The sequence below is a fragment of the Rhipicephalus microplus genome, chromosome 8 (assembly GCF_043290135.1).
Source record: "Rhipicephalus microplus isolate Deutch F79 chromosome 8, USDA_Rmic, whole genome shotgun sequence".
NCBI classification, from domain to species: Eukaryota; Metazoa; Arthropoda; class Arachnida; order Ixodida; family Ixodidae; genus Rhipicephalus; species Rhipicephalus microplus.
The window spans coordinates 9,666,274-9,688,394 of record NC_134707.1 but is presented as its reverse complement, the minus strand read 5'-3'; the positions used below and the strand labels follow the sequence as shown (position 1 = coordinate 9,688,394).

Below are 22,121 nucleotides of genomic sequence, written 5' to 3'. Positions count from 1 at the left end.
GTCTAGAACGTAATCTCATTCATTTTCTATACCGATAACCTGTCGAAACCTATATGACGTCACGGAGAGTTGGTGCCGTGACGTCATAGGCCTCAAGTAAGCATCGATTTGCTTCTGCAGCGTTCGCTTCTACAGCGAAGCTGCATGAAGGACTGCCCTGTCCTCGTCTCATGTTTCGTGTTGCTGTCACGTGATCTCACGTCTGGCAGTGACGTCACGCAGCTAGGCTGCACGTTTTGAACGCCAGCGTTCGCTCGTCAAAGTAACGCCATCATCTAGAGTTAGACGCACCGCGCTCGAAGCAGCAGCAAACTGCAGAAATGAGACCACAGCAAAGAAAACTGATAATCGTGAAACAAACCAGACTATCGTGAGAAAATAAATAACAAAAGACGATATCAAATATCGCACATGTGTAATCACAAGAAAGTAACCGAAAAGAGCAGCAAGAAGCAGATAAACACCCGAAGAGAACACAAAGGACCAGAAAAGGGCAGATACACTGTAGATAAACTCAGACGACTCTGCTCCGCGCAGTTGGTGCAGCTTGGATTTTGGGTCGAACTATAGCTTTGGTGTTTTTTTCGCTTACGAGTTAAGCATCTTCTTGCAGGAAGAGTGCATAGTCCTTCCACATTTTGAAAGGCTGATCTAACGATACCGAGATAACGAGACGAAACGTTTTACTCGTCACCAAAAACAGACGCCACAAAGACAAAAAACGACAAGGCAAGAGTCAAAACAAGAACGAGAGATGCCACGTAGCGAAACCTTCGTCCCATGGCCAGCATTCAACAATTGTGGAACGCGGCCGGAGGAGAGGACAGAGGAGGTTTTCGCTGCACCGATTTACGTCACGGGCTAATCGTAGTGACGTCAACGCCGCGGGGGGGGGGGGGGGGCTTTTCCTTTCTTCTATATTTCTTCTTTCCTCGCCTACTCTGCGGGGTGTATTACGTCAGTGCTACAGTGGTATGACGCTATCCGGTTGTCCGTTTACCCTGTATATTCGCATTCGACTGCGCAGGATCAAGCGTCGTGCTTCGATGTGAGATGAATGACCACGTGCCGTGCGTTAGAAAAATTCAGGGCGTCTTTAGATGATTGCATGACTCCGTGCACAAGCTTTGAAAAACACTCCAGGCCTGCGGGATAGGCGCAGCACAGTCACAGCGAAAGCTAGGAGACCGGCCTTTCAGAGCCTTTTCAAAACACTCTTTGGGTAACTACTGCAAGCACACTTGCATGGTACCTACTAGGGCATTAATAATAAACATTTTAGGATAGTAGGCCGGCATTCGCTATGCTAGCTTTCGTAATTATTCTGAGAAGCGTGGTATGCGCTAAGCACTCGCAAGGAATTTTGAGCCAATTGTCCATGCAGTGGCTGACGACGATGAGGAATCATGGCTGAAGTGGTTACGCGCCACAGTTAATAGGGGAACAAGAACGAGATTTTGTGATGATTTGGAGCATTGGAAGGCCCACTTGTTACGCTATTCGCATTGTGCGACGACTGGTTGGTCTTTCGCTGTTGTAAAACGCTATATAAGTCATATTAACACGATTGCTTGCCCGACATCAAGCCTGCCTATGGCAAGTTTGACAACAAGTCACAAGCACTGGTGTAGCTTAGTGGTAGAATACTGTACTGGCACCCAGTAGAACCGGGTTCAAGCCCTACTGTGCCAGTGGTGTTGGGTCATGCATGCCTAAGGCAAGTTTGAGTTACAAGCACCAGCGTAACTCAGTGGTTAAATATTGGGCTGGCACGCAGTGGACCCGGGTTCAAGCCCCACTGTGTCATTGGTGCAAGGTTTTTTTCTTTTCAAATTTAGCGCGATGTGGTTACGGGCACCGGCGGCGGTGGACAAGTGCGCGTGACCCGAAAAGTGATCTCATTGCAGCTTTCGCTGTAAAATGGCCACAGCAAAAAGTGCAACTGTGGTGTAAGCGTGGTGGTTAGCCTCTGCTGTATCCAACGCGCGCATGAGCGCGCACACACACACACACACACACACACACACACACACACACACACACACACACACACACACCTTTTTTTTTCGTTTTTAATTTGTTGCGTACTGTCAACTACGCGCGAGCGAGCTGGGGCTACCGTATTTACTCGAATATAACGCCCGTTCTTCCACATTTTTTTCAAGCTGAAGTTGATTCTCGCGTTACAATCTAATACGAAAATAAATTAAAAAACTTTTTTTTCTTCTTGGACGCCATGGAAAGTCACCCCTCGCTTTACAATGGAGGTCTTTTTACAGGGGAGTAAATATAGTAAGTGCGTAGCACATTTGCGAACCTTTTCTTGGTTTTTCTTTTCAACAAGCTTATTCGTAAATCGCGAACAGTAATCTTTCTAGCTGGAAAGATTACTGGTTCAATAATCTAGCTGGAAATAGACCCTTTCTCATGTTTGGGAGCCCTGCCTCTTCGATTGCATCTATAGGTGTGCGCAGGGTTCCCGTTAAGGATGGGGGGGGGGGGGGGGTTCAAATTTATCGTAGCGCCCTCCCCTCTCTTTAGGTCAATGAATGGGGCAAATTTTGCCCCCCCCCCCTCCCTGCACTCTAATGTGACTAGGAGGAGGCCAAAGAAGCAAATTTTGCGCCCCCCTTTCAGGGGACTTGGGGGAGGGCGGCCGATCCCTCTGCCCCCCCCCCCCCCCTTTCGTACGCATGCCTATGATTACATTCATACTATCATGTGCGGTGGGCAAGGCGACAGGAGCGTGTTCAATTTGAAAACAGCGCGTCTGTTTTTCAACCATAGTTTACGAATATTAGCCAACTAAAACACTTTGCGCAAAAAACTATGTTTTTTTGGCACCTTTCAGCAAGATTTGCCGTGTTGTTGCGCCATCTATTTTTGTAAAATAAAACTAGTTCTTTGTACATGTTTATTAGTTTTGACGTTTTCTGTCAAAGTGTTTTCTCATAGGTGGTGCAATGTTATAGAAATGCCGTACTGCTGAATGAATAACGTGTCAATTTTTTGAAGCGCGTCGTTTTGTGGCAGGTACAATTAGACAGCCATTTCACCATATTTATGGTAAATATGGAAAATAAAATATACCTGTTACACCTGCCAAGACACGCCCTGAAAACCTGGAAACGCTCGAAGGTTTTTCTCCGTGGGGGCCGCCGTCAGGGGTTCCGTAAGTAAAACAGGAAAGTAATCATTCCCGTTCATTCGCAGATGCCTCGTTGACTTTTTCATTTATTCTGGGCTTGACGCACAGCACTCGTTATTTTTTCGAGCGCCTCTGGCGTGCGCGTGCTCGTCCATTAAATACGTGGCCTTTACGTGGATCATCGGGGGTTGCTTATGGCTCGTTATTGCGCGTTTTCCGCCTCATGCCGTGTAGTACCACCGTGCGATGATCGTACGATCCTCGGCACCTTGAAAGAAGTGGGCTCACGCCATATCGTACGATTCGTCGTGACGATATCGCCGCGTCTGCGGTGTTCGCTGTGAGGCGTTCGTTTCGTTATTTCAAGCTCCGCACTGTCTTGGAATGCTTTCTACCACAGCTACGCAGCAGCCACGGGTAAATACGCACCAATATCAATCGACTGTTTCTCCCTTTTCTTTCTCGTTAGCGTTCTCTGCATTTGCATACTCCGCGCGCTGGCTTCCCGGTCGAAGCAGCCGTAGCAGACGACGCAGCGCTTCGCAGCCTACGCTACGCTGTGGATTGGTGGCTCGCGTCGAATGAATGGAAACGGCTGCATTTGGGAGGGTTGCACTCGGGATAAGCTTGTGGTGGCGATCAGTGACCTCTTCCGCCGGCCGCGGCCTTGTCAAGTGCATCGGCTCTGCTGTGCCCCACGTTTTTTATCTAAAATCAGTTCGTGTGCAACGTGAACGGAAGGCGGCCGCCATGGCTTCGCGACCAAGCTGCCGGGTACGTAAGATGCACCCGAGTTGAAAAACCGCGATGACGCCCTGCTGCGCGCGCTGTCTGCTTTCTTTTTCTATCGTGTTCGGAATGCGTTAGGCCTAACCCGTCCGGGGGTTTCCTCGTCCGCTCTTCTTTCTAGTTTTTCTTCCATTTCGATGTCGCCGCTGCACGCTCGTTCTTCGCACATGTGTGCGCGGGGTGTTGGTGCCATTAGACTCATTTAGCCGGCTGCTGGCCGCTAATCTTCCTCGTGCTGTGCACGGCAAGAAGACGGGAAGAGTCGGAGTGTCATGTTCATTTCATTTTCGCAACTTCAAGTGCGGCGTCAACTTTTCTGACCCCCTGCAACCTCCCATGAACACAGCAAAGAACAAACGCCACTGCCTTTTTCTGTCCTCGAAGTGCACGGTTGTTGAGTGAGGGTGGTGAATTAAAAAAAAAAAAACGCGAGATAAAACGGCACACAAGAGCTGTTGTTACGGCCGGTGGGTCGCCCACTTCGACCGAGGAAAGTACTCAAAAGTGACCGTGAGAAAAAAAAAAAAAAAGAACTCGCGCCGGCGCCAGAAGGGGAGGGGCTAATAATAAAGAAAAGACGCCTTTGTGGAATCTCCGTCCACATTCGAGGTCTAGTGCATGTACTACACATTCGCGTGCGCGCAGGTCGGTTTTTCCGTGTGTGCGTCCTTGAATCGTGTGCCTTGTCTCAAACATGCTATCGTCACCATCCAAGAACCTTCGGGGCCGACGTTTCACGTCATAAGAACGCATTATAACCCTCAGGTCTTGAGGACTTCACTTACCACCCTCTCCCGAAGGCGCAATTTTTATTATTTTGATCCGGCGTGCATCTTTTCTGTGTTCTTTGTCGCTTCGCCATCCTCTGTCCCAGTGCGTGCGCATTCTTACGCACGAAGGGAAGTACGTTTCTTTTTTTTTTTTTTTTTCTAAAACCTTTCCCTCACTGCCAGGGGCTACTGCGCGACTTGATGTGCAAAAGCTCTTCTAGCACTCTCGCGCGGTAAGGGAAAAAAACGAGGAACTAAATGTATACATAAAAATAAATGCGCTTTCGCTTCTGACGGACACCGGTGGTACCGGAGAGCCAAAAAAAGAAAAAGACTCGCACAGTTCGACATCAGTCGACGAATAAGCTAGCTGCCGTGCGAAATCAGTTGTGCTCGCCCCCTTAGGATTTAACAACAACAAAAAAACAACGTGCTTCGTTCTGCACAGTGTGTTTCGACGTTCGCCGGACTGCGGTTGATACGCTAAAGAAAAAAAAAAAGGATGTTTACTCGGTTCCTGCAAAAGTTGTCAAGTAAGTGTGACAAGTGTGCTACGTTCTGCGACAGGCTTTGCTCTGATCCAAGTTTGGATCGCATGTGTGTAGCTGGGACTCCACTTTTGCTCTGTGACATACATTTTACACACACATATACATGCACACACACAAGGAGGCTGTGCTGTTTGCAGTATATTCTGCATACTACATACATTCGCATCTCAGCGATATCTCTAATCTGATTGATGCTTAACATTCAACCATTCGCATAGGATGTGTGTATGTGTATGTTCTCCAGCGTAAATTGATCGACTTTTTAATGTCGCTTTAATTCAGTTCGCTTATGTGACCGAAAAGCCTGAATTGATCGTCTTTGTAATGTCTCTTTAATTCAGTTCTCTTATGTGACCGAAAGGCCTGATGTAATCAGTGGCAGTGCGAAATGCTTTGATACTGGTCGTGCGTTTGATTTCCCATATCCTCGTATACATTTCCACAATGCTTGCGCACTTTGGTTCAGCTATGTTCCTGGCAAAACTCAAGGCCATTCAATTTATGCGTTGCAGCTCCCGTCGCACTTCAACGTCCGTCACAAGCCACTGTGTACGTGTAGCTTGTAAACTTCGTAGCTCTTCAAGAATTGCAGGTATATTATTTGACAACAGAACGATTTCGTGCTTCCTTTTTCAAAGACTTGTTTTTCGGGATCCGGTTGTGTGACACTTCAAGAATTTGGTTTGTTACGTCTGTTCTAACATGCTCGCCTCACCTAGAAGGAAATAATTGCTTAGTCCCTGTCTAAATATTTACTCTTGCAATGACTGCTGCGTGCACTTTTTCAATACCTTCAACTTTGAAATGGTGCAAGATCTCTTTCTATACTCATTATTTCAGAGTGGATTGTTTGTATTCTCAATCTTGTGCAGTTAATTTGTGGCTTCCAACAGATGTGGTTTATTCTACACGTGCAAACCTTGTAAAATGCGTCGATTTTCATTGCTGACTTTTTTGTAAATTCATTTCACATGCATCAGAATTCACTCAAAGCCCTTTGCTACAGTGTTTCTAATAACTGAATTTTTGCTTTCAAATGTTAACTCCTGTTAATTAATCCATCAATTCCTTTGTGATTACTGATGCATAGTTCACAGTGGGGATTCTACGAATGTAATATCTACATACAGTCTAAAGTTTGTGGAGCTTTTTCATTTCTGTATTCAATCAGGCATACATCTAGGTTAGTTCACCTTTCTAAAAATTAGCAGTGTAAAATAATCAGCACATTGCATGCCACGGCTGCTAGACGAAGTAGTATAAATTTTAAATTGAGTTAGGCTTAAACTTGTCGCTAAGTGTGAGCACATTGTGTCCTGTACATGCGCATTAATTGGGTGTTTCAACATTCAAAGATGAGATTCTTGATGCTGTCAGCATTTGGGGTTGTTGGCAATATTTTGTGGGCAGCACTGACGAATAGCTGTGAGGCTGTTTGAAGGAAACGTAAATTTTTAAAGATACTTGCGACATAGTGCGCTTGGGTGAATTAATGACAGAGCATTGCCAGCTGGCAATTGTCAGGAAGTCTTGTTTTTATTGCTGTATGCTCTGAGCAGGTGTATTGGGGTGTTTCGGTCCCCATTTGGCAGAACGCGTCTGCCCTTTGTCATGGTAACTCTGACGTTTTGTTGTCAGAATAAAAAAAAAAAAAAAAGATTGGAAGTGTGTATTAAAATGAAGTTAACTGAAACCAACATAAACCATAGTTGCTGTGGTAAATGAGAAATGCGAGAGGCAGAGGGCAACGAGATTGAGGGAGTAGCGAACCAAGCAGTAGACGAAGCAAAAGTAAAGAAATAAGCAATCGTATCTGTGGAAGTGATCGCTGCGCTGCAGTAGTTGACATGAAATGCATGGCAGGGTAAATCTGGTAGGCAGAACAAATAGTATTACTTTCTTCATTATTATTGTTCACTGGCTAATGATTGAAATTTTTTAAAGTTTTTTGTTTTGTCATTGACGTGGCATTCTTTTATCACTGTGAGAGAATTAACTGAACGAACAAAATAAAAATTTTCAGAATAGCTGTGACAAGATGTACGTTAGCTACCACATGATCGGCCTTTTGACAAACGTCCTGTCCTGCCTGCTTGTTGGGATGTGCTCGTAGGAATCTGGCATACTTTTTGTTCCCCCAGTATGTGTTCAAAACGTCCACAGCTGTTTCAGTCCTCTTTCTTTGTCATTCTGTGTCAGTAAATTTTGTACGAGTTGCCAGTCGACACTAACTGTGGTTGTGGCTAACAAGTTCTTACTGGTCGTCATGGTTTTACGATATACTATATCTGAACATGCTCGAAAACGAAAAATTTCAATGCAGACTTATTGTCTGGCTATCTGGCAAAAAGCCATCGGTGTATGTCACCTTTTCTGACATTTAAAAAAGTAATACAGATTCAGCTTGGTGCTTGAACACTTCAAAGACCATGTGGTAATATTCTTTTGGGTGCTTTAATTGATCATGGGACCCCTGCAGTATCGAATGTTTTGAAGACAGCTACAAAATGAGAAAACAATTCACTTGCTTAGTCTGAACTTCAGGGTGAAGCTACACAGTTGGGTAAGAAGCCCCGTTTGTTTTTCGAGCGTTATCCAAGAGTATCTCCTTGCGTGGTAATATGATGTGAGTAACTTTAGGCATTGTTAGCTCAGATACAGGCTGTAAGAGGTCACAGGAGATTTCGGTTTCTTTCTGTTCTACTAGACGTTTTTGTGTTGGGTGCAGGCCTTTTCAGTATTTTTACCAATAATTCTATAAATGTAAAGTGGAACTTAGAAGCGTTGCACTGTTGGAGTGCCAACTTATCAGACACATAGCAACTTGAGTCAGCATTGACTTTTGTCAAATGCGTGTACATTCAATGCTTTTACAATTTTACTCAAAACCTTTTACATGCAACAGTTTTCAATATGACCTACTGGCCCTGTTTATACTTAGCCACTGTGCCATTCTGCACATTAAAAAATAAAAAACGGCAAAAATGAGCAGTTGAAAAACGCTTGTTTCCATGGCTGCAGAAAAGGCTGTCACCCAGTAAATGTGCTGATAACTAAAATATTGTCTCATCAGGCAATTGTAGTTGTGGCAATGTCTTCAGATAATCAATGGATCAGTTCTCATGTAAAAAGAAAAATTAGTTTTATATTAGTGGACATTGCAGTTTAGTCCTAACATTTTTTGGAGTCCCTGGGTTCAATTGCAATAGAATGTACAATCAATCAGTTTGTTAATGCACAAAATAAATAATTGTTACATTGTTTGGTTAGGTAGTTTAAAATTATATTTAGTAAATAAATTGACCAATCAATCAGTGTAGTTTTGTTCATGCAAGAAAATGATGATTTTGTTATATTGTAGAAACCCAAAATTGAGATCTGTTCCCATTCTGCCTTTCAGTAAACAGCTGAGTGGCTGATTGACCAATCATTTGCTCAGTTGATCAGTCAATCAACCAACCAATCAATTTGTCAATGAAAGCAACTCCCTGCCCTTTCTTTTCACAGGTCCCCCAGAGGCCCCAGCCGAGATGAATGGCACTCCTGAGAGCAAGGGGCGCACTGACATACAGCGGCTCGAAGAGCTAGCGGCCCACAACGGTGTGAACACTTCGCCTGTACGCATTGTCGTCGAGCCCTGCTGGGACGACGAAGATAACGGCAACACCGTAACCACTTCCAACGGCAACATTCTGAACGGCGGCAACTTCAACGGCTTTGGGTAGGTCTGCGTCATCTGTACACCTGCTATAACTCAAAAGTGTTTAACAGTGAGTGTTTCAATGGTGGAACTTATTCAGCTTTCCATTTCGTCGTTTTGCTTGACCAGAAAAATGAGCTGCGCCTAGCACTTGCAATGCAATAACTCTGCTGGTGCACACCATACTTTTCATTTTAGCATCGACGCTTAAATAGTGACAATATGCTCTTGGTGGCATACATTCAAAAAATGAGGATAGTTACAGCACATTTTTCTGTATTGCCTAGTAATTTGGCAAGTGATAAGGCCTGTGGCCTGTACAACCATTACTATTGACATGATGTATACAATGTAGGCATTTCTTGTTTGACCTTTTTGAAGAAAACAAAAGAGAAGCACATAAGAGATAAATGGAAGTGAAAGCGAAGGAACCGGAGACAATGCTAATTAGGGTTCTGCTAAATAAAAACACTTGTTATGACCATACTGATAAAGCCTGGTTAATTAGGACCTTTTTAATTAAGGTAATACAAATGAAGACATCATTGATTAAAATTGTATCAGCTAAGATCCAGAGTGGGACCACACTAACAAACACCATGCTAATTAAGGCCACACTAAGACCTTGCTAATTAAGACAATGTCAAGTCCTTGCTAGTTATGTAGGCTGGCCACAAGCTACACCACTAGTCTAGCTCCGCACTGCAATGCAGGCTGGCCACATTAAAAAAAATAACCGTAACCCTCCTGTAATAAATTGCTACTTTTGGAGATGAGTTGCTGGGACTATATAGCCAAAGTTGTGAGGGTGGAGCATCCACACATGCATCAGTAGTAGTCTGGGTAAGCATGCCATAACTTTAAATTATCGCTTTTGATGATCTAAAAACTGGTATTCTTCCAAGGCTCATGTGGTCGCCATCGTGAAAGTTTCAGACAAGCTGTAATTTCTGTATGATTTCCATCTTTGCTTTGATCTCGCCATGCATTGCATCTGTGTACTGCCACACGTAACATGCTTGTCACTCAATCGGTCTGTGCTTCTAACTAGTGCATCTCCCATGGGATGAATGTGGTAAACTAGTGCCGCATCATGAAATGTACCGTTGTCGATTGCACAGTCCACGTGCACCTTGCAAATTCATCTTGCAGCCTCACATAAAAAATTACTTTCATCTCTTAAAATGATGCTACAGTAAAACTCATTTTGAATATATCTTTGCATCATTGCATTTATATTGTCAAGAAGCAGAAATTTGACGCAGCTTGATGCAGAGGCACTGTCACGCGCGTGCTTTGGTTTTGTATCTGGCTGCATACCTGTAGGGAGTTGCTTCCGAGTGTTACAACTCTGACGCTGTCATGTGGCCCAAGATTTTTTTTTGCACGTAGTAGGTAACTGCTCGAAAATTTTGACTTAGCATAGCCCACTAAACATGCGCGGCATCTTGAGTACATCTGTGCCTCTAAATGTAGTTCCTGTGAGGTTTCTTTATTTCTAAGATATCTGGAACATAGTACCTGGTGGTTTCTTTATTTGTCCACTTTGGGTGTTGTATGCCATATCACTGAAGGTTATTCACCGCTGTAAAGACGTCTCAGTGATGAGGTAATATAACAAAATGACATACCTCACTTGTTACCATCTATACCTTTTGGAGTTTCCCAGTGTACTCATCTGTTTTTCTCTCTGAACGCGAGCTGCATCACCGATTTTGTCACTTCAAGATTACATCGGTGTGGTTTCAACGTAAAAAAAAAAATTAGTTTGTGGGGCAAATTGCTGTTACGTGTCCGCGCTTGTTGAAACAGCCAACTTCAAAGGACTTGCAAACAGCACCATTGTACATGTGCAGTGCCTTGCGTGCACCGACTGCATGCATCTTGCTTGAAAAGATAAAATGAGCTGCTCACAAGTTCATGGACTCCTATCTTCATCTCTACACGTGATGGCAACCACAGCCTGCATGCACAGACCCTTGAATATTTCTAAATTCAAGCTTTATCTCTTATCACCCTCATATGCAACACACTCTAAGCTGTGGCTTCTTATCAGTAGCAAAAAGGAAACGTTATGAGGGCAAGAGATTAGAACGTGTATCTCGATACCCGAGTCAAGGGCACTCGCACTTTCTCTTGTCTTCGGCCGTTGTCGTCTACGTCGCTTTCCTGTTTTGAGCACTGCAGCCGCTGCCCGGAAAAAGTCTTTCTCAATGCCGAGCTTCCATCGAACCCTCTCCTCGGCGGCAGTGCCCTCGATGCTCCAGATCAGCCAGCCGCATCGTACGAGCGCCGCGCGATCATCAGCAGACGTCTGGGCCCGCGTTATCTCTGCGCCGACCCTCTTGCATCCAGACTTTGAGCGCGTCTCGTATTGCTGACTGAGTCGAGTAACCAGGTGGCTGCGGGAGCAGAGTTGATGCGCTTCTTGGTCTCGGTCTTTGCTTGAGCGTGAAGTAGCAGCCGTCCTTAGGCTTGCGACAGTCCATCTCCATTGAGTGGTGATGAGTTGTATGTGCTGTTCGCATTAAAATTATGGTGCTGGTGTATTTTGTTTTGGTTTGAGTGCGTGGAGTTTCCGCATTATAAAAGACTTGAAGAAGTGAGCGGTGATGCGTCGCCAAGTTCGTCGATGCACGTCCGGAACCCTGCGATGAAAGAGGATTTTTTTTGCCGCTGATATATGCCCAAACCGAAACGTGAAAAAAGATATTCTTGTAGCACGTTTTGTGTGCGAAGGCCAACCATGGAGGAGGCTTTGGTGAACGGGTAGGAAAGATCTCTTCCTCCTATATGCCAGAGTATTTTTGTTAGAAATTTGTCTTTGTAGCGTGATTTTATCAGTGGAGATAAAACTGTGTTGCATGTCTGTTTTCCCTTGTACCTCTGCTCCTACGGCAGAACTTAAGTGCATGTTTCAAGATGTGAAACAATAAAGCTTATATTGACAGGTAATTAATGTAGTCCAGGCAGCCAAAGCTAGGTAAAAAATTGTGAGATATCTCTAGCTTCTCTTCTGCTTTCTCGCTTTTGGGAAGGCCGGAATACATCTATGCATGTATTTTCCCCCCCATTGAAAGTAGGACCTTTAGTTCTATATGTCTGCTTTCCTCTGTCACTTAGTGATCACTTCAGCTGGAGGATTTTGATAGTAGACTCTGGTATCTCGAAAAGCGTGTTGTTGATTTAAGTGCCATCATGGAGCAGAGTGATAATTCTCATTTACTGTTATATAACTTTCTGTAAACTCTAGTGACAGAGCTTTCATGATGTTATGACATTTCTGAAATGCTGCAATACGTAAATATTAAGAGGGTAATAGTGAAATGGAAAATAATGGCATCTATTTCTTAGGTAACATTATGAAACACTGACAATTTGTTCTTCTATTACATCTCATTTACACCAAGAAGTTTCAGGCTTTCAAAGTGCTATCTTATTTGGCGACGGCATGTTTAAAGCCGTGATTTCAAATGAGCCAATGTACTGATTCAAGTGTAGTATATAGTTATATAGTAGCTTTTGATAGTCATCTGCTAGCTGTTTGTCACGAAAACCTTCTAGTAACACGTGAACAAGCATGACCGCTTGGGATTTGCTCCTGGCAGTTTTGTGACACAGTGCGACTTTTTTGCTTTCGATCTGCAGCAACGGTCCTCGGCCGCTGTTCACAATAGACTGTTCTGACGAGGAGACCGACGACCCTGGAAGCCCTGGCAGCAGTGGTCGTTTCATGGGAGATGAGCTAAGACGCAATCGGTCTCGAGCAAAACTTTTCAGGTGAGTAAAGCGGCATCATGTCCTTTTGGCCGTTGCACCATTTGGATGACTACTGTTGTTAGTACTCTAATTATTACTGCTCTTTTATAAATACACACTGTTAGTAATTCTTGCTGAGGTATTTATTGATTTCTCAAGACCACTCATTTGTGAGTATCAGTGAGCCTACCGCGAGTCATCTTGAGGGACCAACTCCTTTAGAAACAGCTTTTAATTTTACAAGTGACCATCTTAGCAGGCTTGAATACTGCTCTCTTAGCAGTTCAGTTGGTTAAACTTGATCGGCATAAATCGCAAAGTGCTTAAGTAGAGAGCTAATGTTTCTAACATCGACGTCAACATCAAATGGAACACCAAATGCTTTGTACTTATGTAAGCATAAAAAGTAGGAGACAGAAAAAAAAAGTTGTGTGGGTTATTAATTTAAAGAGCATTAATAAGTCTCATGGTTGAGAAGGTTTTTCTTGTTTGTTTTTTTGTCCGCCCATCTAGTTCAGTAATGTAGACGTTAAAAACATACTGCAAGTGTTCACAATGCTTTCCTTTCATTTTATGTTTTCCCTGTTGAGTTTTTGAGCACACACGTAAGACGTTAGAGAACATATCCGATAGAAGCCGCATGACGATGATGCCTCTTCCTTTGTTTCTCGTTTCTAGTTTTGCTGCGAAGGCTCGGTTGCGCGCGTGAGTATTACAGCCCAGTTGCGTGTCCTGTGCGCTTCGTCGTGCCTGTCGTCAATGTTGAACGTGCCGAAGTTCGTTGCGTTTTTGTAGGCGTGAATGCGTTATCGTATCGTAGCTTTCTTGCCACTACCGAAACCTGTTCGAGCAGCACACCATGCTTCTGTGGATCGTCTTGAGCAACATGTCTGTTTTGTAGTGCACATTCTTCTTTGTGTCCAACAAGAAGTAATGTTTTCGTTCTCCTTATATTTCTGGCCTTATGATGCTGTTCGAATGCAGTAAGAGAAGTGTCTTTGCCAGTCTTGTATAATAATCTGACAATGTATATACGTACATCTGCAAAGTATGCAACACACACATAATGTTTCCCTGTATTTTGAGTGCGTTGAATGGGCTGTACTCAAAATTTCATTGATTGCTAATGCAACCTGCTTATTGTGTGAGATAAACAGAGGCTTTGCCTTTTTAAAAATTTGTTTCAATGCATTAATAATTTTTTCAATGAAACAATGACAATTTATCCCTTAAAACAATGATTGACTGTTGACATCAACTTCAGTATGGAAAATTATGTGAATAGCTTCATTGAAGTTCTAGCTACAGTTTTAGCATTTCCTTGTAGGCTCACCTGTCTGCAGAATCCAGCAACCAGCAAATTAGCTTCACTTGTGGCTTTGAATATTTGTACAGTCAGCACTTTGATATTGTGTCAAATTGTTGTGGTCATTGGGTTAGTGCACCTGTGTTTCACAAATTAAGGAAAAAATTTCTTAAAGATATCTGCTTTCTTAAAGCCACCTTTCTAAAATTCTAGTGGTTTACCAGTATTTGGTTGCCGACAGTTCAGAGCTAAATGTTTAGTATACCCATATCTAATGACATTATAGTTGGTATGCTTCAGTGGCATGGTTATGAGAATGTTAGAAACATTGTGGTAAAAGATATTGTCCCTGCTACCGATATTGTGGCTATTTCAAGGTTAGGCATTACAAGGCCCTCTGACAGTACTTGTGCATTCTGCTCTGTGAAGTGAAAGTAGTGTTTCATGTTCTTTACTGTGTGCTTATTTGTGTTCTTTTTGTATCCCTGTTCATATTTTGTTAAACCTCTTATGTTGATTTGTGATATGGGCTGCACAACTTTTCTTCCTCTCTGTTTCATCAATGCAGCTGACACGTAGCTGTGCACTCTATCTTGCGCATATTTTAACATATCGAAATTTGCACTAACACATTTGCTTGAATTCTTATAACTAAATTAGAATGTGATTTTCTACTTACATCTGCTTTATTTTTGTGTCTAACATAATTCTCTAATATTGTCTATATCCCATAAAATGTGTCATTTTTTGTTCTCGTTATTAATAAAACTAATCTAAGTCGCTAGACCTATGCTTGTCTGACAGTTAAGTGCAGATACTAGCGATTTTTTCTTATGGCCAATGCAGGCTGGCAACTGTGCAAGATTTTTGTCAGAGGACATGGAATTCAAAGCAAATGTGATCATGTGATTGAATTTGAATTTGTGAATGAGGATGTCATAGGTGCTAAATTCTTGCCAAAATATTGTTAAAATGCTATCTACTGTTAATGAAAAGCAGGCTTTTTAAGTTCTTAGAAATAAGTCGTAAAGTAGTATGTGCTGCTGTGTTGAATGCAAACCCAGTATAACTTGGCATGAATGTACTTGTAAGGCAGCTGCATTTAACATGTCATGTGGACGTTGTTGAACGCGTCAGTTTAGTAAGCGACGTGTGTGGAACTGTCTGTCCTGTAGGAGTCCAGTTTGATCGAAGCTTTTCAGCACTGAGGCATGTGTTCATATTTTCCTGTCGACCGTATTGACGGTATTTCCTGTTGTTCGATCCCCATTGGCCCAATTTGCAGACAGTCTATGTCGGGCGCTCACTTGTCCAATGAGGACCGCGAATATGGAAAGGGCCAGAAGGACTTCATTGTGGCCACCCCGGAAGAATTCGTCAGCCGGTTCGGGGGCCGGCATGTCATCAACAAGGTACTTTTGCAAATATTTTTGGCATTGCATTGAACAATTGTTGTGTAGTCGTACAAAAAAACATAAAAAGGTATCGGTAATATTAAGAGGCACTAAAAGAAAGTTTAATGTGCCATAATCGATTATTCGTCTACAATGCCAAAAATGCCGCTCTTACTACCAAAAGGTGATTGGCAAGCTGGAATTGGTGTTAAAAGATGATTGAAAAAAAGTATATTGGAGGAGATGCCTTGACAACAGTATAAATTAGCTGCTGTTATGCTCTTCAACACCAATTCATTGAGCGATGTGCGTAGTGTGGATTTGTTTTTTGTTTTTGTGTATGTACTATCCGCGACAAATGAAACCCGAACAGTGGCAAGCCGTTGCAATGGAATAGTGCATGCCGTCCATTTATCACAATGGCAGGCCCGCATATATGCACAGAGCCACTGAACAGGATGCGCGCGCCTGTCAATGGTGATAACTGGACGGTGCACACTGTACCATCGCGAAGGCTTGCCGCTGTTTGGATTTTATTTGACCTGGATGGTAAATACTCTATCACGAAAGTTGTCTTCTTGCAAGCTGTGCTGTATGAAGGTGAACTTGATGCCAATGCTGATTAGCGACGCCACAGTCGTAACATCTGGCACAACATTGTTGCTTAGTTTTGTCGATTTGCATGATTGTGGGAAATTGTTTCTTTTGCGAGCTTCAGCTGTTTCTGTTCTTTGTGTCTGATGCCAGGTCCTGATAGCGAATAATGGAATCGCGGCAGTAAAATGCATGCGTTCCATCCGAAGATGGGCTTACGAGATGTTCAGCAATGACAAGGCGGTCCGCTTTGTTGTTATGGTAACACCAGAAGATCTCAACGCCAATGCAGGTGAGGGCTTTGTATATTTTGGCATTATGGTGGTATCTACAACATTAACGCTGTTTGGGCATACCAGGAACTGAATATAGGAGGTGCTTCGTAGATGCAGGGAATTGGGTTTACATAGAGAACAGGCTTATGTGAGACATTTCAGGGAATCTTCGTAATACAGTGGACCTTAGATAAGCTGATAATCACATATAAAAGACATGATTTTATGACAAATAATGAACCTTGATATAAGTTATCGTGTTTTAAAAAGTGGATCAAACTTTCTCATTGCTTTCGTATTGTAACAGTGTTTGCATTGAATACTGAAAAATCGATAGTGCCTTTAGGCAATGCTAAGTACAGGCACTGTCAAAACCTTATGCCCTCATGAGACATTCATTAAATTGCTTTGATTTTCGTCTCATCACATGACGATGTCAAAGGATGTCACATGACATAGAGGTTGTGTGACTTTCTGTCCATTGAATGATGTACATTGATTCATGTGACTTTCTGCTGACTTTCATTCCTTTGCATTTTTTCTGCTGTAACAAATTACTTGATGTTTCTTATGCCCCTCCTGCCTGGACCGAAATGATGGTCTGCAGTATTTCTAAATAAAAAAATTAAATAAATTTTTTTCATTTCTGGATGAATCAAGGTGAAGCTTAGTTTCTGGCATATTCCACTTGGTGTAGAGTATATCAAGCTGGCCGACCACTGTGTTCCTGTGCCCGGTGGTTCCAACAACAACAACTACGCCAATGTGGACCTGATTCTGGACATTGCTAAGCGGGTCGGAGCCCAGGCTGTCTGGGCCGGCTGGGGCCATGCCTCGGAGAACCCGCGACTGCCTGAACTGCTCACCAAAAACAAGATTGCTTTCATCGGTGAGAGTCTTTTTAACGGGTTTGGGATAGCGGAGTGAGTTCTCAGTACTCAAAAATATATTGATTGTGCAGTACTCGCAAATTAAAATGCAGCGTCATTTTAAAACTGCTAAGCTATTTAAGTTTTTTGTTGTGCTGGGTAGTGCAAACAAATTGTCATCATCATGACTGATTAAGCTGAATTTAGTTAAATAAAAAATAATCTAGCCAATCTTATTGAGCCAAGATTAAGTTGAGACTGGTCAAGTCAGGTCTAATCAAGCCAGTACTAATTAGTCCAAGACTAATTAATTCTTAGCACCGCTTATTCAAGTATAAAAAACTGAAGAAAATAGGCCGATCACTCCACCCTTGTTAACTCCATCCTCGCCCCACCAGTTCAAGCAACACTAGTTTTTTATTATAGCAATTTCTGTGAGCTATTGTTTGCCATATAAACAAAAGTATGAGTGTTGCTTAGGTCTAAATTTTTGTACCTAAGATGACATAGTAGATACCACTGTTTTCAAAATCTTTTAAAATAATTATGATGATGATGATGATACTCTCTGATTCATATATGTAACATATTTATTTCTGATTTACCTACTTTTTTTATAATGATGGTCATTGTCATATCATTATTACATCAAGAATGGCATTGATGATGGTAACAGTAATGAACGTTTTGTTGTGGTAAAAAAATGATAATCATCATGACAAATGTAGCCACATTCATGAAGGCATTTGGAATAAGCTAGTTGTTTCATCAATCTCATGACATAGCATGCAGCTTGTAGCACTGTGGGATTGTAGACACCCAGGCTTATACAATTTAGCTGCTCCAGATGCAAGCAAATTCAAAACTGCAGTTTTATGAAGTTAATTTCGCATGTCTGTCTCATTAGTGACTCTCTTAGTGTTGCTTGCAGCCCCAGTGATACCCTCAATGTAAAATATTAACAGCCTGCTGTAGAGCTCTGCGCATGCCTGTGTGTGTGCAATGCGTTACAAAAATGATTTTCCAGTGACAGTGACTACTGAGATGCATTTCCACATTTTGCCTAGAACTGTAATTTGTTACAACCTCGCAAATTTCTGATATTTTTTGAAAATTTTTAGGGCCTCCCGAGAAAGCCATGTGGGCCCTGGGTGACAAGATCGCGTCTTCCATCGTGGCGCAGACGGCCAACGTGCCGACCCTTCCATGGAGCGGATCTGGTAAGTAGCCAAAGATATTGGTCACGAGTTTGCCGATTCCATGTTCTTGCTTTCTACTGTGAAAGTGTTCTTGGCTAGGAGGTGCAATAATTGGGTGGTTGGTGCTTGATACAAAAACTATAATGAAGAAGCAGTGGTAGCGTACGCTACCTAGGAAGGAAGTTTTGTCAGAATCTATCTAGGGATGATACGCTCCACAGCATGAATTGCTTCCCGATTCCTTTCATTAATTTCCTTTCAGCTAACATCGCCGAATGAAAATTTTATGGCATGTACCTCCTAAACGTGGTGATAGAAAAAAATCTTAACTTTAAGCAGAAAACACTTAGATAGATCTCAGCTCACGATAAACACCTAGGTGAAATGTTTCAGCTTCACTGGTTAACCACATGTACAGAGTGCTTGGGTTGTGATTTTTTTTAATTCAGTGATCTCTTGGAGCTTTCAAGTACAGGAGTGTGCTGATGTGATAAGTAATCTGAGATTAATATGGGCTCATGTAAATTTTTAACTTCTTCTCTCTGTGATGAACTTTGAATGAATTATTGTAGTTGCAGTGTTGTCAGCTGTATATCAATTATATCTGGAATGTCATGAAGATTGTCTTAATAGTCGTACAGGCATGTCTAATCAGATTGGGCTCATGAGGAAAGTGCTGTTGTGAAAGCTTGAGTATCCGTTTGAGCAATTGATTGCTTTTAGACTTGGACCAACACATGTAAATTCTAGAATGACTGGGAACTGTAGGTATAGGTTTTTGGACATGTGATTATTCTTGTCTTCATCAGTCATATCTAGCCTTGCTTTCTTGGAAGAACTGTACCCAATGACGTTTTTCCTGCTTTGGAGTTACTCTTACTGGTAGTTTACTTGCATTTTGATGTAGCGGTATTAGAAAATTATTAGTGCTGTATGTGTCATAATCTGATCTTCTGATGGTTGCATATGCGATTCTCAAACCTCGTGGCTTTTTTTTTTTTTTTCGTTTCACTGCAAGAACCGAGCATGCGTTTAAATAGTCTGCCATGCGAGTCGGCCTATTTCTTTCCTATTGGTAAAATGTGCCCGCGTGTGCAAATGAAAATGCAGGCCTGAAGGCAGACTGGGGTGAGGATGACAACCACCACCCGAAGAAGCCCCTGAAGATCAAGCCCGAGCTGTATCGCAAGGGCTGCGTCACGGGCGTTGACGATGGTCTGGAGGTGAGTCCCCATCTTCAAAACCTCATTGGCACTCTTTTCAAATCAGTGTGAATATGCAGTACACTCTCGATGAACGCAAATCTGTTGAATAAAACTAGCATTTAAATGGGACAACTTCCTCCGATTGATTGGTTTTGTCCCTGCATACTGCACCTCTGTTCATATTTAGTAAGCTAAACTCCTGTTAACCCCTTGACTGCTTTAGACGAGCAGAGCTCTTCCTTCCCAAACTGTACTCCCCTCTAGCAGTCAGGCGAAGAAGCATGCATTTACGGCTTACATGGCGTGTTATCTACTAGATGGCAGCACTTGCTCAATGATTTAGTTTTCTCTTGCACCAGGAGTGCGGTTTTTGTATGGAAAGGCAGCGTGCGGTGGCACCGACCCATGCGTAGCTGGTCCCTTAACATGCAGAAGAAGCTATTCGTTTTTGTCATCTTCTTGGAGTGATGATGATTACAGTACAGATATTTATCTTGTGTCCGGAAGGGAAGACGGTGGTGACGGTCAATTGTGTAGCTCCTTCGGTGATGACGACAGCTCGAATCTGGACATTGCGAGTGCCCGCCAGTAAAGCCGCTTTGCGCTATTCCGCATTTTGAAGTTTTCCACACAGCTCCAAAGCTTCCCGAGTGAAATACCACAGGTGTGCTTAGCCTACACAAGTGAAGAAAAGTGTTGTGTCTGTAACTGTTTTGTTTATAAGGTTTCAAGTTTTATTTCCAGCAGGTAGCTGGCTTCCCATGTATTGTTCAGAAATAAAGTTTATTCCCTTGATTTGAGTAATTATGCGGTGAAAATAGTTTTTCAACATTGACTAGCTACTTTTTAGTACAATCAGATTCGAAATAAGCAATAAAAAATAAGCGCTTTTTGACCGGAAATTTTAAAAAATATGAGCAATTAGTGCATATTTTCCCAGTCCCTTCAGGTTCCGTTTTACGAGAGTCAACTGCACTCCAGTTTCACTACAGGTGCAACAGCGTGAAGGCTATGCAAAAAGTTTGGCGTGCAAAAGGTGCAAGTCTACGCGTATCGCGCTTGGCTTACATAGTGATGGAGTGTTTGAGCTGAACACTAAGCAATGCTGGGCTGGGAAAAACAACAAACAAATAAAAAAGGCACTAAGCGATTCTAAACAGAGTATTGGCAACTGTGTAACAAGGTTTATTTCTAAGGCACAAAACATCGTCATTCATCTCTCCTTATAGACATTTGCATGGGGCGAAAAGGTCCGGTCTAGCAACCAACGCATTCCTCCTCTCCAGCATCCGGGGGACGAAGGAATTCTTACTATCTTAAATGGAAGGTCTCTGCAACGAGGTCAAGCACAAATTCTTAACCGTGGCATGTTGTGACAGAAACTGCGACATCAAGGTGTAGCAGGTGCTTACCACGAGAAGTTTGCCTTGTTGATATATTCTTCACAAAAACTGGCAGCCTGTCACTTTTTCTCACCAGTTTCTCTTTTCGAAACCATCCTCCTTGAATGGCACTCAACTTCTGTCTCGTGCTCAAACCTTCAGGCGGCTCAGCGGATTGGATTCCCCGTCATGATCAAGGCCTCGGAAGGCGGCGGTGGCAAGGGCATCCGCAAGTCCGAGTCGGCCAACGACTTCCCCCAGTGCTTCCGGCAGGTGCAGAGTGAGGTGCCTGGCTCGCCCATCTTCATCATGAAGCTGGCGACATGCGCGCGCCATCTCGAGGTGCAGCTCCTGGCAGACCAGTACGGCACGGCCATCTCCCTGTTCGGCCGCGACTGTTCCATCCAGCGGCGACACCAGAAAATCATCGAGGAGGCACCCTGCATCATTGCCAAGCCGAATGTTCTCGAGCAGATGGAGCGGGTATGTTGATTCTTTTTGTCTTGCAATATCTACATCCCCCTTGTGTGTGTTTCTCATTGTGTGTGTTTGTATCCACTAACCTAGTAACTTCTATCTACTAACCTACTTACCTGTCGTGGTGGTCTAGTAGCTTCTGTGTTCAACTGCTGACTTGAATGCAATGGGATGAAATCCTGGCCGCGGTGACCGCATTTCAAATGGCGGCATACCTTGTAATGATGTCCTTGTTTTTTGGGACGTAATACCTCAACAATTATTCTTATCACCTATTGAATTCTGTCTGTTAACTTTACCTAAATTGACTGATTTTCTGAGCTCATTAGTGTCACTTCCAATACTGTCAGTCACTGTGTTGGTATTTTCAAAGCTGCTAGTTACGGGGCCTTTTGTTTTGGATACTGTGCTAGCATTCTAAAAATGCTTGGAAATATTTGCAACGGATGGATTATGCATTGTGTCTAAGTATTTTGTCTGTCTAATTTCATGCTACGATGTACAAACACGCACGCGCACACGCACGCGCGCGCACACACACACACACACACACACACACTAATGAAAGGCATTGTGTGTTACCTTTCAGCTGGTGTTACCTTTGGGTGCTGCAAGTTGGAACTATAGTACCTAACGGTATCTTTGGCAATCACAAGCACGATGAAATGGTGATGCATTGTGGTATCTTCTTGGTGGTATGAAA

At 43.0% G+C, this 22,121-nt stretch overlaps 1 protein-coding gene across 13 annotated transcripts in view; it reads left to right on the top strand.

Moving 5' to 3' along the window:
* ACC (acetyl-CoA carboxylase) overlaps positions 1–22,121 on the top strand; it is a 100,104-nt gene that overhangs the window by 12,884 nt on the left and 65,099 nt on the right. For 6 of the 13 annotated variants that reach the window (XM_075870969.1, XM_075870970.1, XM_075870973.1 and 3 more), the window contains exons 2-10: positions 8,766–8,979; positions 12,607–12,738; positions 13,396–13,422; positions 15,309–15,435; positions 16,165–16,303; positions 16,984–17,175; positions 18,277–18,375; positions 19,465–19,577; positions 21,104–21,424. In XM_075870969.1, coding sequence (XP_075727084.1) covers positions 8,766–8,979; positions 12,607–12,738; positions 13,396–13,422; positions 15,309–15,435; positions 16,165–16,303; positions 16,984–17,175; positions 18,277–18,375; positions 19,465–19,577; positions 21,104–21,424 — 1,364 coding nt within the window. Of the gene's footprint in view, positions 1–3,057; positions 3,173–3,286; positions 3,566–3,659; positions 3,923–5,099; positions 5,241–8,765; positions 8,980–11,571; positions 11,728–12,606; positions 12,739–13,395; positions 13,423–15,308; positions 15,436–16,164; positions 16,304–16,983; positions 17,176–18,276; positions 18,376–19,464; positions 19,578–21,103; positions 21,425–22,121 lie in introns of those variants that run through there. The other 7 variants (XM_075870975.1, XM_075870980.1, XM_075870979.1 and 4 more) reach the window with 7 other exon arrangements.